This window comes from Accipiter gentilis, chromosome 2 (genome assembly GCF_929443795.1).
Source record: "Accipiter gentilis chromosome 2, bAccGen1.1, whole genome shotgun sequence".
In the NCBI taxonomy this organism is placed as follows: domain Eukaryota; kingdom Metazoa; phylum Chordata; class Aves; order Accipitriformes; family Accipitridae; genus Astur; species Astur gentilis.
The window spans coordinates 30,773,061-30,787,097 of record NC_064881.1 but is presented as its reverse complement, the minus strand read 5'-3'; the positions used below and the strand labels follow the sequence as shown (position 1 = coordinate 30,787,097).

General features: G+C 35.5%; 1 protein-coding gene across 1 annotated transcript in view; it reads left to right on the top strand.

The window, feature by feature from the left end:
- The window catches only part of STK3 (serine/threonine kinase 3), a 146,411-nt gene that overhangs the window by 33,088 nt on the left and 99,286 nt on the right, over window positions 1-14,037 (top strand). Inside the window, exons 5-6 of the mRNA XM_049823883.1 lie at window positions 334-498; window positions 929-1,096. Coding sequence (XP_049679840.1) covers window positions 334-498; window positions 929-1,096 — 333 coding nt within the window. The remainder of the gene's footprint in view (window positions 1-333; window positions 499-928; window positions 1,097-14,037) is intronic.

Below are 14,037 nucleotides of genomic sequence, written 5' to 3'. Positions count from 1 at the left end.
AAGGATCTCAGTGTCTAAAGAATAGTAACTTTTGATTGACAGGCAAGAGAATATTGTATATTCTGTTATCTAATCTGTGTCAGTCAGCCCCTTCTCTAGTTTGATAGCTTGCTTGCTCTAATTGGACTGTAGACATGTAAGAATCTAGCTATATGGATCAAGTTAGTAGATAAGAGTTTTGAATTGTAAATGCTATTGGGCATATTCCTGTGTTAAAATAGCAGAGGTATTGTCTGTATTATTTAAAATAATCATTATGGAATGATCATGTTTTAAATAGTTTTAAATAGACTCTATGTGTATACCTGAAAATGGTTCTATGTTTTCTTGCAGCTAACAGAAGATGAAATTGCAACTATTCTGAAATCTACTCTTAAAGGACTTGAATACTTGCACTTTATGAGAAAAATACATAGAGATATAAAGGCTGGAAACATCCTTCTTAACACCGAGGGACACGCAAAATTAGCTGATTTTGGTGTGGCTGGCCAGTTAACAGTAAGTACCTGTGGAAAGATGATTTAAAAATGTTTTAGTACTCCTAACCATGTTCTTTTACTTTTGTCTTTTTCTTCTGCCTTGAATTTTGTGTCTGAGGAGTGACTAGTGGCAATGGTAGAGCTAACATTCTTTATCATGAGTAGTATTTAATGTATTGCAAAGCTATTTAGTTTGTAGTTGTTTATTTTTGTAACCCAGTGTACTTTAAGTGCCTGATGATCCCACTTTCAACTTTTGTTTGAGGTTTATGATCATTGTCACCTGTTTGGCCTCTGTAGGCCGATGGGTTGAATCTGTTTGGTCTTAATTGGAAGTCACTACCACTTGACCTTGGGGTGGCTAATTCCACTTTTAAATATAGAATTAATATCAAAAGAATCTGAAAATAAGCATCACTGTTTTAATCGCATAAATAATATAATTACAGGATACAATGGCAAAACGTAATACTGTTATAGGAACTCCGTTTTGGATGGCTCCTGAAGTAATACAAGAGATTGGCTATAACTGCGTGGCAGACATCTGGTCCCTTGGTATCACTTCAATAGAAATGGCTGAAGGAAAGCCTCCATATGCTGATATTCATCCGATGAGGGTAAGTGTTTATGGTGGTTTCTTGCTTGTTATGTTAAAAAACAAAAAAAGCCCCAAAAGCTCAAAAAACTGATACTGGAATCATGGAACTGTGCATTTATGGACAAGGATTTTAAGACTAAGGATTTTTACTTGATGTCTTGCTTCCTATTTACTGCAGTTTGCCTGTGTTTTGACACATCTCTGTAAGGTTTCAGGATGCTTTTATCTCCATTTGAGAGAAAGCTAAAGCAGTAAGTGCTTAATTGACTTGAAGGCAACATCCTAGATCCTATTCCATACTGTACTTGCACTTGGAGAGTTCCATAACCAAGAGGCCATCCTCCTTTGAGAGGGAGTTTTGAAGTAAAGGTGACCTAAAGAAGGATTCAGAATTGTCCTATGTGAGCACTGCTAATATTAGTAACCCCTGACAGATTTTATTTATTACTGACTCTTAAAGTCTGTTGCTGAATTAGTTTAGGTTTTTTTCAAAATAAAATGTAAATACAATCAGTTGCTTTATGAGAAGTAGCAGTTATAAAGGAATTACTTGGAGAAGTTCATGGGGAAGAATGTTTATCTGGGAATAACTGTTGCCACTGTTAGTCATGCTTTTATTTTTTTTTTGAAATGAGCTATAGAATAGCTACACTGATTGCACTGAGCATCAATAAATACTCTGTTCTTGAATTGTTTATATCTAAAGCCCACTTGGTATTAATAAGGCACTTTATATTGCTAAAAGCAGATTTTTTTCATCTTTGTGATTTGCTGCAAAAACGGCATGCTTACTAGATTATTGTATTCAGTTTTCTTTTGCTGGTGCCTCATATATCAGGATCTTAATATAAGGAAGCCACCACTGTTCAAGGAGAAGGTACTGTTCATATATGATTACTGTAAGGTGACCGATATATGAGTTCAAGTGTATTTAGTGCTGTTGGGTTCTTGATTTTTGTTTGTGGGGTTCTTGATTTTTGTTCATGTGTGCTTTTTGGAGCAGAGATGTTTCCTGAAGTTTTATGGCAATGTGCAGCTCAGTTAAAGCTAGTGAGTGTTTTGCAATTAGAAGCATTACATAATTTTGGAAGCAAAACTTAGGAATTCTTCTGTACCATATTATTTTTTTTTCTGTGCAATTAACAATTTTAAAATTATTGTTCAAACTGAAAATACTCAGATGAGAGCTGAGAACAAAATAAGTATCTCTGAAGTTTGTTTTTGATGGGAATTTAATTTAAGATGAATTCACATTTAAAAATATTTTGAAGAACTATTGATTACAAAGTAAATACATTTGATCATGCTGGGGGTTTTGGTTGTACTTTTTATGAAAATGTCTTAATTACACCTGAGTTCATTTTAGCATCATTATATATAGTAGTACTAGCTGTTGAAAGGCAGGGACTACATTATCAGAGAGGATTTTTATACACATAACAATAGCTGCTTATAAATCAGAAGTCATTGAGTTTGAAAGCTTGTGAATCTGTTTAATTCTTGTAATCAAATGAATGCTATCAAAGGCCAAAGTAATTTAACACAACAATTCTGGATTACATAGAACATGTGTTCTTGTTAATGAATTACGTTATGGTTTTTAAGGGCTTGTATGCAGTTAGTACTCTTTTGTATATTTGATACCTACAGTTTTTCTTAATTTTTATTAGTGAGTTGTTACAGTGGTTAACAAGAAATACACAGATTTAAGTTGCAATAGTTTTCCCAGTGTCATATGATATAGCTTCACAAGACTTTTGGACATATGTAGATGCTTTCCTACGTTGTTTTAGTTATGACACAGAATTGATACAGGCAAGCATGAAAGCTTGGGCAAATTTTCATTGCTTTTTCTAGATGTTGCTGGAGTTCTGTGGTATTTATGTAAGGCACAATTTTGTTACTTGGGAATGCATGTTGAAATTACCATGTGTACTATTTTGCTGTAGGCTGGTTGGCACTGCCACAAAGGTAATGCACTGCCAGTAGGCCATTTCCTTGTCAACTGCATTTACAGCTTAATAGAAATATTACATGACTTCTTTAAACAAGTGTTTTGGCAGAGAGGAAATAGCAGATTCCATGCAAACAAGCATAGCTTCCTCTGCTTAACCACACTCTAGCTACTCCAGAGAATTGTACTAGTTTCAGCTGGGAAAGAATGAGAAGTGGGGGGTGCAAAATGGAATTTCATGTTGGGGGAAAAAACAGCAGGTTTCTTCTCTTCAAGTATTCCTGTTTTAGTATTTTTGACTGTGTGTCATCAATGCTATTTCACTTGTTTCTGCTGCAAACCCGAGTTCAACAAAACCTACAGTTGTCATACTTGGTTTGAGCCTCAAAGACCATTTGCCCGCCCAGTAGGTCTAATGCTTTATTCACGTAAGAATTACAGAATGCCTCACATATTCGATATCAGAGCCCTTTTGTGCTTTTGCTAATGATGAAAAGTGAAACTTCTGTATTTCCTCTGAGTTTTCATCAAAGAAGGAGTGTTTTCAAGTAGTTATAAAGGAGGAAAAAATACACATGTCCTCAAGGTTGCCCTAAACCATGGTGATACAGCTGTTAGAAATAGCAAGGAATTTGCTGATAAGTCAAAAATCACTCAAGCCTGGATAACTTAATGCATCCAGCAGGGCTAAAAGCATGTTGATTGCAGTGGTCTGCAGTAGCCAGGGTTAATGTGGCTAACAGTGTTTGCATCTGCCTTTGATTGCTCCGCTGGGATGAGCAGTTACGAATTTATAGTAGAGCTAATTAAAGAGGGCTTCACTGTGGTTCTAGAGCAAGACTCAATCTCCTACTCTGAAGCTGCAGTGATATGTTTTAACATCTGTGTTCCTGTGTCCCCCATTGACTGCAGCATGTATGATGTCCTGTAGTGATAAAGTATTTATGTCCTACCATTGTCTGAATTTAATTCAAACCATTAACTGCTTTGTTCAATCTCTTCTCTTCATGCAATACCTGTCTTTATTATTTGTTTGTTTCTAAAGTCCTCTTTTTTTAAAAAAAATCTATAATAGAGGCATAAAGATTGTCACTGTTCTGCTGTAGTAGTTGTGATTTTGCTTTTTGCTAAAAGTTGGTAACATGCTTTTGAAATATCTTCCATGTTTGCTAATCAAGCCATGATCTCAAATTTGTCATGTAAAAGAGTTGTTTCTGGTGGAAGATCCTTTAAGCTGCAAAGTTTTTACTTGATCATAATCTATCTACTGCTGATACATGTCTTTATTAACAAGTAGATTAACAATACTTTGCCATAAAGCTAATCTTAACCCTTAAGAATAGCTGTTTTTTGAAATCCTTTCTCTAGGACCACACTTACCAAAAGTTTTCCTTATATTCATGCAATAACATGATCACTTATTGCTGCGAGGCTGTGATTTTTATTATCAGTTTAAATCAGTTTGTGTGTGGGCTGCTGGTTATAGAGACAGCCTGTCCTTAACTAGGAGTTTCTGAATTTTCTGATAAGCAAACACTAGTATTTTTGTGGCCTCACACGGAGAGGTAAAAGGAACTGATCTTGTGAAAAGTTAACCTGACAGAAACCTGCTAGAACTGGGCCAGGAGAAGTTGTAGGAACATGTAGATGGACAGGGGAAGTGGGCTGAGTGGAGTTACTGCATTTGGCCACAGCCATGCCCTGAGACCAACTGTAATACTGCAACCTGCGTTTTATAAAATTTGCCCTTCTTTGTAAGGTCAGCACTTATGGACAGGTTGGTGTGCTTCAGATAAACGCTGGTAGCTCTCCCCCCCCCCAAAAAAAAGCAAAAAACAAAAAAGCACCACAAACCAAAAAAACCAACAAAACCCCCCCAAACCCCAAACTCTTCTTTCATGCTTATCAGGCAGCTGCAATAATTCACGTTGCTGTGGTATGGAAGAAGCTGGTGGTAGATGTGTTTTTCAACGCTTCACAGTATTGGCCTTTGTTTCTTTATGGTGAGGTTTGTTGGAAATGGACATGTGGGCATCACATGTTCTGCAGTGAATTGGAGGAAGCCAATTTGAACTGCTTCCATTTGCCTTAAGTCCAATCATGATATTTATTTTTCCATGGCACTTACCCAGATTATCCATGCCTCCTGCTTAGCCTGTGTCATTTCCACTCTGGACTAATCTGTTTGTAATAACCTTTTATTCCTGTTGTATCTTATAACAATCTACCATTTCCTAGTTTTTTATTCTCAGCATATTGCATTAAAACTGGAGATTGAAGTGAGAATTATTGCTGTGTAAAGCTGTAAGAACCAAGGAAGGTGTTGTGTTGAACATTGCTGTCTGATTGAGACCAGTTTTTCAATCACTGAGAAAATGGTTTCCTCTGTGACTTTTGTGCCAGAAGTTGAGAAGAGGAAAAAAGAACACTAATTCTGGCGATGTCAGATGTCTTTCTGTATAGTCACTCTTGCGTTTCTTCTTTCCAACAGATGGAATTGTCTCATCCGTTTCTATTATTTTCTTTGAGAGTTCACCTATCTTATCTCAGCATTACTGCTTTTAATTTAGAGTAGGTTTGTAAAAGTATATTATATCGTTTTCTTATTTTAGTGCTTTTGCTTATCTTTAGAAAAGGGTTTGAGTTAACTTTTAAAAGTCCTTTTCCTTTTAAGAACTTCCTATGAGGCACTTTTTGTTAATCTGTAACTTGAGATCTTGCCTGCTGTTTCTAGACAGAGTGAGCTAATATTTAAAGAGATTTAAAATATGGATTTTTTGATTGTACATTACTGTTTATTATTTTACTACCTCTTCAGAATCTTGTGGAAGAATGGCAGTGAGCTGTAGTAGGGCTCACTGAGCGTGATTCCTCAGGGAGGTCATAATTCTTCAATATTTGTGTTGTGCATTCTCTATTATGGTAGTTCCCTTACAATTAAATATCCTATGTGGTTTTTAGTGACTTAAAGTATTAAGATTATTTAAAAATAGTTAAATCTCAAGTCTTGAAAAAAGCATGTGAGACCCTAACACATCCAGTTCTTTGAATGGTAGGAATGCATATAGTTAACAAAAAAAAGTGACTTCCCCTTTCTCTGGATCTTCCATTGTGTCTTGTCTTTCTTAAAAAATCGATTTCTCAGGACAGGATTTTAGTCTGTGTTGTCTTAAACAATACCATAGTCATTCTAATGGATAATGCATATTTACAGTGGGGACCTATGACACTGATGTGATATAGTTGATGCAGTAGACTGGAATTGGAGAAACATGTGTCTTGCTGCAGGCTTCCCAAAAAGCTGTTGGAAGACCTTTCAACCTCTCCAGGCTTTAAATGGAGTTTTTGCGTTTGCTTTAAACTGACCTAAATGCAGGTGATGGCTGCAAAGGGGTGGTATTCCTACCTGTTTCCATGCATTTTCATTGCCCATTTATGTTGGAACTAGCATTTAGCTGGCCACATGATAAGCTGCATCAGAAAATTGATTCATCTGGAAACTAACCGAGTAAGAAGCTTTCACTGGTATTGTTAACATGGTGCTTGGACTAGGTGGGGACAAAAATATGTGGCTGGAACTGGTAGGAGAATCCGATAATCCTTTTTTGGGAATCAGCCAAGTTGGTGCTGAGGTTGACTTAAAGTAATTACAAAACCAGAGTCTCAGCTGTCCATTTGTAAATGTATTATGATTAAAACTTAATAATTATTTAAGGAAACTCCTGTACACATAAGTACATCAAAGGTCATAATGTATCCAGATACTGTCATGTTTAGGAGCTATAGCTGTAGGTGCACCGCTGCCATGCTGGTTTCGCTGCTCTGAATTTCATTTACCTTTTGAATGCAGAGAGAGTCTGAGGGAAAGGAAAGAGACTGCTCTTCCTTTTTTTGATAGACTCCTGAGTGTCTACAGACTGCGGAGCTTCTCTGGAGATTGCCCTTACAAATGCCTGTTGTAAGGGACAAACTGACTTTTTTGTAGCCTGTCCTACCAGTCCTTTTGGACTTTTTCTAGTTGGGCATATCAGTAAAATGATACACGGTTCTAGACCTTTCATGGGTAAGTATCCACCCACAAAGCCTTCCTCCTTTTCCACCTCATCTGTTCTTCCCATCTTTAAATGCTGTTGCCATGGTACCGCTGAACTTCATGGAGTAAACTTCCAGTGGCCTTCAGTTTGCATGCAGCTAAAGGCAGGTGTTGCTTCATAATATATTTGCCTCTGTGGTACTATTTATAACCAGAATTTCAAATAGGTGTTACAACTTTGTTCAAGAAAAAAAATGAGCACAATTAATAGCAGATAGTATTTGTCTAACAGAAAATAAAGTATGTTCTCTATATAGATTGGGAAAAAAAGAAAAAAAATCAATGTCAAAGGAGTTGCTTCCCACATAAATCACTGCGAGAAATGTAACTCCATTTGGTAATAGGATATGTAGCACTTTGAGAAAGTAGTGGTATTATATGGTTCAAACCAGTTGCACCTATACTGATACCGGTGCTGATCTGACTATTGTATCTTTGGTAGTTTTCTTTTTTTTGTTCAACAACTTTGTTTTCAGGGTTTAACTCTAAGGAAGTGTGACTTTATTTAAGGGTTCTTAAACCAGAAAGCTTTAAATTTTCATTTAAATATGCTGCTACTTCAAATCAGTAAGCAGCCTGTCCACCTTCTCTGATCAAAACATGAATAATGGTTGTATGGCAATTTTTGCATGAATAAAAAAAAGATGCTTCTTTCAAAAGTAAAAAAAAAAAAGTGCCAAATGCTTTTTCATTCAAGATTTATTTCTCTTGTCAAAAAAAAAAAAGAGATTAAAATTATTTTTTTTTTAACCTTGAAGAATGATCAGTGTTTATAGTGTGTGAACAGACCTCTTTACCTGAGCTGCGTCTGGTGTGGTGAGTTATTGCTGAGGTGCAGGCCAGTTCCTAACATCGTGTTCATGACTTAACTCCTTTCAACAAGTCTTCTGGAATCAAGAGATGATAAATGTTGGGCAAATTAAAATAAGTAATTGTGTCCATTTGAACTTGCACGTCTGTGTGTATTCTCTTTTTTGTGAGCAAATACCTGATGTGCATACCTAGATGAGATATTTGCATAGACTTTGCTAGAACCTTAATATCTAGATATTAGATCTACTGGTCACCAGGAGAGTTGCTCTTTCTGTGAGTTAAGATGCCAGTTAGTGCTTGCTGTAATTATTATCAGAGTTGGACGTGATTGCTTATTTTGTCAGCATTCTTCAATAGGTAGGTAAATGCAAGTTTTCTATGGGTTGTTATATGTAACTTCAGGAAGTACATTTATAAGTTTTCTGGAATACAGTTAAAGCAACTGTCAACTATTGCTTCAATGTCATTTTTCCTAGGTGAAAAGAGCCAGTTTTTTAGGTACTTGGTGATTGTGTCAGTCTGACATTAGTTTTCACTGTGGTTATTTTTAGCAGTGGATTGAAACTAAATGACGTGCAAACTGTGGTCCTGCAGAAAAATCATTGTTTGTCAAAGTTGCACCTGTGGCCCATGGGCAAACTGCTCATAGAGCTGCAGAGATCCTGCTCTATAGATTTATTATTATTTTTTTAATTTCAAGATTTATATGGATGTCCAAACTTAAAGTTATGTTTTATTATTTTAATTAAAATCTACTTGGTGTTGACTTATATATGTAGGGTGGTCTAGGGAGGGTTCAGGTGCTTTCCTCTTTAGGCTCCTATACTTTGTGGAAATGCTAGGCATAGATACAGGCATAGTACCCTTTGAATGTAACTTCTTTTTTAGAGTTTAATGCCTGCAGGATTCATGGAGGAAGCAAATTTCAAAAGGATTTCATTTGCTTATTTGCTTGTGACCAGCCCTTCTATGGACTCGCTGTAGAGAAGACAGCGAGGAATATTCTGATGAGTAAGGAAGTCAACCCAGGCAAGTGCCCCTAGGATATATTCCCATTTTTCAGCATGCCTAGCATTGAATTTCAATGAAATTTGAAAGTTCCTGTATACCAAGCACAGCTTATCCGAAAAAGATAAACAGAGTAAAAGAAATAATATGTGAGTTGTCCTCAGACCGTGAAGACAAGTTTAGAGGCGTCTGGTTGCAAAACATATGAAATAAAGCCTGTGATATTTTACTTATTTTCTTAAATTGCAATCGATAATTCATTGCTTGACTTTACCAGATTCAGTTACATGTATTGAGCCTCCTAGAGAGTGATGTGCTAGCATGACAGCATCCAGTTTCCAAGACTTGACAGCTTGCTAGGCAAAGGGATACTATGCTTAACATCAGCCCATTTCATGTGGAGAGTTTTTGTAATACTCTTGTGAAAGCAAGACAGGAAAAATACCATTTGTCCTCTGGCAAAACTTACAGATGATAAAAATTTTCTCCCTAATACTCCAAGGAACTTTTTGAAGAGGTTTTGCCACATTGCTTTGTCAGGAGCCTGTACTCCCTTTTTCCCACAGAAAAGATTGACAGATCGCTCTGGTTTATGGGACTCTTGAGAGTACAAACCACATAAAAGGCTGGATACGTACACTAGTTCAGTTCTCTTTCCCTAGAGATTTGCAAAGGTGTGGAGAACTGGCCTGATAATCTGATTTCTTTTAATCAAGATACTACCATGTTAGTGTCTGGCTCTTCATAGAGAGATGAAATGACGTAGAGCAGGATGTAAGGAGCAGAAAAAAGTAAAAAATGGGGATAATGGCAAACAGGGTTGGATTGAGCTCAGCTTTAGAAGTCCAGAAGATGCTACTGAGGTGAGACAGGGGAAGCTATGTGAAGTCTGGAAGAAGAGCTCACTAATGAGAGGAAATCAATGCTTTATAAAGGTTCACATTCATTCATATTTATTTGTCTAATCAGCACAGAATGATAGGACGTTAGCTTTGTTATGCATTCTCTGATAACATTAGATTATTTGAGGTGTGTATGATGATTAAATCGGAAAATGACAAGGCCCTGTTCACATCCACATTAAAGTTTTTGAAAAGTCTACAATCTGATGTATGTAATTGTTGTCTTCCTGTAGGTATTGCTTTTCTTATCTACTCTTCTTTTTTCTTGCATCTCTCTAACTTATTTTTCCCTTTTTAAGAGATGACTTGTAAGTTCACATAGTAAAACTGTTGCAATGTAAATAAAGTGCAGTTAAAAGTATTTGTGATTGTAGAATCTAGCATAGAAGTTTCACTGTGGTTTAGAGAATGCATCTTCACTCCATATCACTAGAATTTTTTTGGGTAGAATAAATAATATGTTTATTACTGTTAAAAGTATAAATTCTTTAAATTTTTTAATGATATTGGATTTGTTGGTTGCATATGTGTGCAAAAAGGAAATGTTAATCTGTCATGTGTAATAAAGTAGCAGAAGTGGAGAATATTTGAAATTTGGACTGGAACTGGAGTTTAATTTGAATTAAATGGAAAACATTTATTTCATGCTTCTAAATGAGGCTTTAATTAAAATTAAATTAGTTCATCTTTTTAGACTTACCCCTGAATAGGAAATTTGAAACATACTTCAGTTGATGGTTGGTTTTCTCTGACTTTGATTAATCACTTTCAAAGTAAGCAGAGGATCAGTATAGTAATTTCATAATTACACACAAGTGAGTTAACTTGAAACTTTAACTAAAATAACTGTAAAGGAAGTTTGATCTTGGTTAGTTTCATGTAATGCTGTGTATCTTTTGCGTATGATTCAGATTCTTGGAAGTGCTAATCTGAAAAAAGGACCATACCGTGATACTACCCATTTATTTGCAAGATACTTTAATAGGGAAATGTTTGGCCTGGGAGTATTGTTTTTCAAAGATGTTGGAACAGTAAACAGAGGCTGAATGCAGCCATGAAATTGATGGAAGGATTCCTGATGACTTGAGTGAGCATTGCATCAAGCCCTACATCTGTATGCATTGCTTCAGATTATTTGATAGAACTGTTAATGTAGGTAAAGCCAGGAATGTATTCAGCAGACCTAGTGCAGCATAGGTTAACATTATTCTCTGCTGCTGAGCTGGCTGCTTTCTCGCTGGACAAATGTTAAAAAACAAACAAGCAAACAACCCCCTACCAAAAAGCTCATTCAGAAGTTTCAAATCACTATAGATCTGTTCATTTGTGATGTTAATAAAACTGTAAACATAGATCATAGTGCAAAGCAAAGCTATTTTGCAACTTGAAAATCTCAAGAAAATTTTATTTGAAATAGGCAATTGGTAGTAAATAATCAAGATGCCTTAAAACTAAAATCACAATTTTAATGTTACAAGACTTTTTTATTCATTAACTTTACAGACAAACTTATTTGAAAAAGCCTTTCCATCATTTGTACACATCATTGTATGCTGAACTTATTCAATTTCTTTTTAACTTGTGCTATTGACTTGGAAAATTATTCAGCAAAGTGTTTGTGCACAGACTAATGAGAACTCCCTTTACTAAATATTCTACAATACCCTGCAGGATATTGTAAAATATACCACAGTTCAAAACTTTTAAGTGAAGAACTATATATATTTACTACAGATGCTTCTATTTCTTTTTATTTCTATTGTCTTTCAAGTTCCAGGATTAACACAAAATATACAAGATTAATTTTTATTCAGAGGTCTGGCAGCTAGCTTTATTGAAGAGGGGGGAATTTGTGTATTGCTTTTAATTGAAATAGGTCTATTTGGATTTCTGTATGTGACTAGTGTCTTGTTAAGCCAAAAAAGAACTCTGTAAATAATTTTAAGAGGTTCTTGGAAGCTTGAATCAATGCTTATTTATTGAAGTGAATATGTTCATTTTTTCTTAAACTTTGACGTTTTGTCAGTATAGCGAGTTGACTTGGAGGAAGTGCTTTAAAGAGACTTTACTATATTGCCAAATTCTTAACACTTTATTACACTTTTTAAAAGCAAAAAGGTATTTACTTGGGTTTTAGTTAAAGGGATATTTATTTGATTTTTAATCATGTGGGAGAAAACTTCAGTCAGATTGGGAGGAAAATATTAAGCTTCTATTGCTACTTAACTGTAAGATTTTTAAACACTTTTAAGTCTATACTGATTGCTTACTTTGCAGAAAAACTAAAAAATTGCTTAGATTGAAAGAAGGTAAAATTTGGAATGGAGAAAGCTTATTAAGACTGTATGTACCCTGTTTCTGCCTTGGTATTATATTGCCTTAAAATGTACACTAGGTCATTTTTAAAAAGGATGATGCATATTTAATGGAAGAAATTTATTTATTTAAAAGGAGGGGTTGCCAATCAGTCTAAATTTGTTTCAGTTAAAACTTGATGGTCTAAAGACAACTTATAATCCTTTTCTTGTTATAAAGTATTGTCAAATTTGTAGTAGTATCAGTTAAAAAGTTTATGGAAACTTTGTTTTAAGGTGGTTTAAAATAGAACTAAATCTTTAATTTGTATTTGATGGCACCTGTTTTCATTTTGTTTCTTCAGCAACACCAGGGGTATCAAAAATTGCCTGTAGACCACCCTGGTTTTAGAGAAGAATGAAACCAGCCTGGCTTTTTCATTTCAGCCTTTTATTTTACTGACTAAATACTTAAACAAAGCTCTAACACACAGTCAGTAGTTTGTGAACTAAACTCGAGTGATTTGGGTATGCAGTTTGTGATTTTTGTATTAGAATTTTCTGTATTAATGCCAGTTTTTGTTGTTATGTTATTTAAAAACTGAATTGAGAGACTGTATAGGAAGTACTTTTGATACCCCATGGCAGAAAAAGCTGTGTTTGAAAGCTGTATTGTCTACCTGCAGAAAAGTAGAGCAAAAGGTTGTAGTTTTTAGATAGCATGGTCTGTTTTTAAAGCTGCATGGATCCAAATTTTTATTCCAGATTTAAGTTCTCATTATTGGCATTCCCATGGGAAAGAAATAAAGCCAACACAAGTGTAACCTCCAGATTTCTACTTCTCTGTGCTTCTTTACCATGTCTGAGAATTCACATTGATTGTACAGGAGATTATACGTATGGCATTCCAAACACCTCAAATCTTAATGGATTATCAGTTTCTAGTTTGTGTTTCAGAAAAGCAAACATGGACATAATTCTTGGAAATACTGCTTAGCATTGCCTGCCTACCTGAAAGACTCTGCTTTACCAACAAAAGCCTCCTCTGCAAAGTATATTCCTGAACTCCATGCTATGCTGTTGATGATGAAAAAAAAAAAAAAAAAAGTTGGTGTTGTGGTGGAACACCAGAACTAACGAGAACTTCTGATTTATAATGAGAATTACAGAAACACTGGAGAGTCTGGGAAGTTTCAGGTGTGTTACATTTTCCATTCTCCCCCAGAAATTTAGAATAGTTTTGGAAGATAATGAAGTGATCTGTTCTCAGAGGACTATTTTAATGGGGAGGACCTTTGATGAAGTTCTATGATGGCCCCTGCAGTACTTCCCACTGTCCTGGTGCAGTGATGTAGGCTTGGCAATAGGGATGGCAGCCCAGTATTCTCTGGGCTGAGAGAATGCTGAATGTTTACACTGGTAAATTTAAAACAGGTAGCATTTAGCAAGCACAAGATTTATGGGCAAACTGACATGCATGTGTTGAAATAGTAATCTGTTTCAACTGGGGTGTTCCTCAAGAAATGTAATAATCATGAACTCTGACCTTGGGACAGAGGGCATGTCTACATTGGGCAGGTACGTACAGACACAAGTGAGCTTTGCCCATACTGTCTTCCTTTTACTTTTTTCTAGGAGCTTCTCCAGAGCAACTGTGTGTGCACTGTAAATTCTTTAATTCTTTGTCAGATGAAGGAGGAATGTTACTCCATCTTGCTTGTTTTTTGTTTCTCTGAATAATACAACTAATTTGTGCAAACTGTATTTTTTGATATTCAGAAGCGGTAAGCATTTGATTTTTGGGGGGTGAAAATGAGCACATGTAAGTTCTTTTAAAACAAACTGAAAGAGGAGCTTTAATGAATGCAGTGGTTTTAAACAGTCAGATTAATTGAA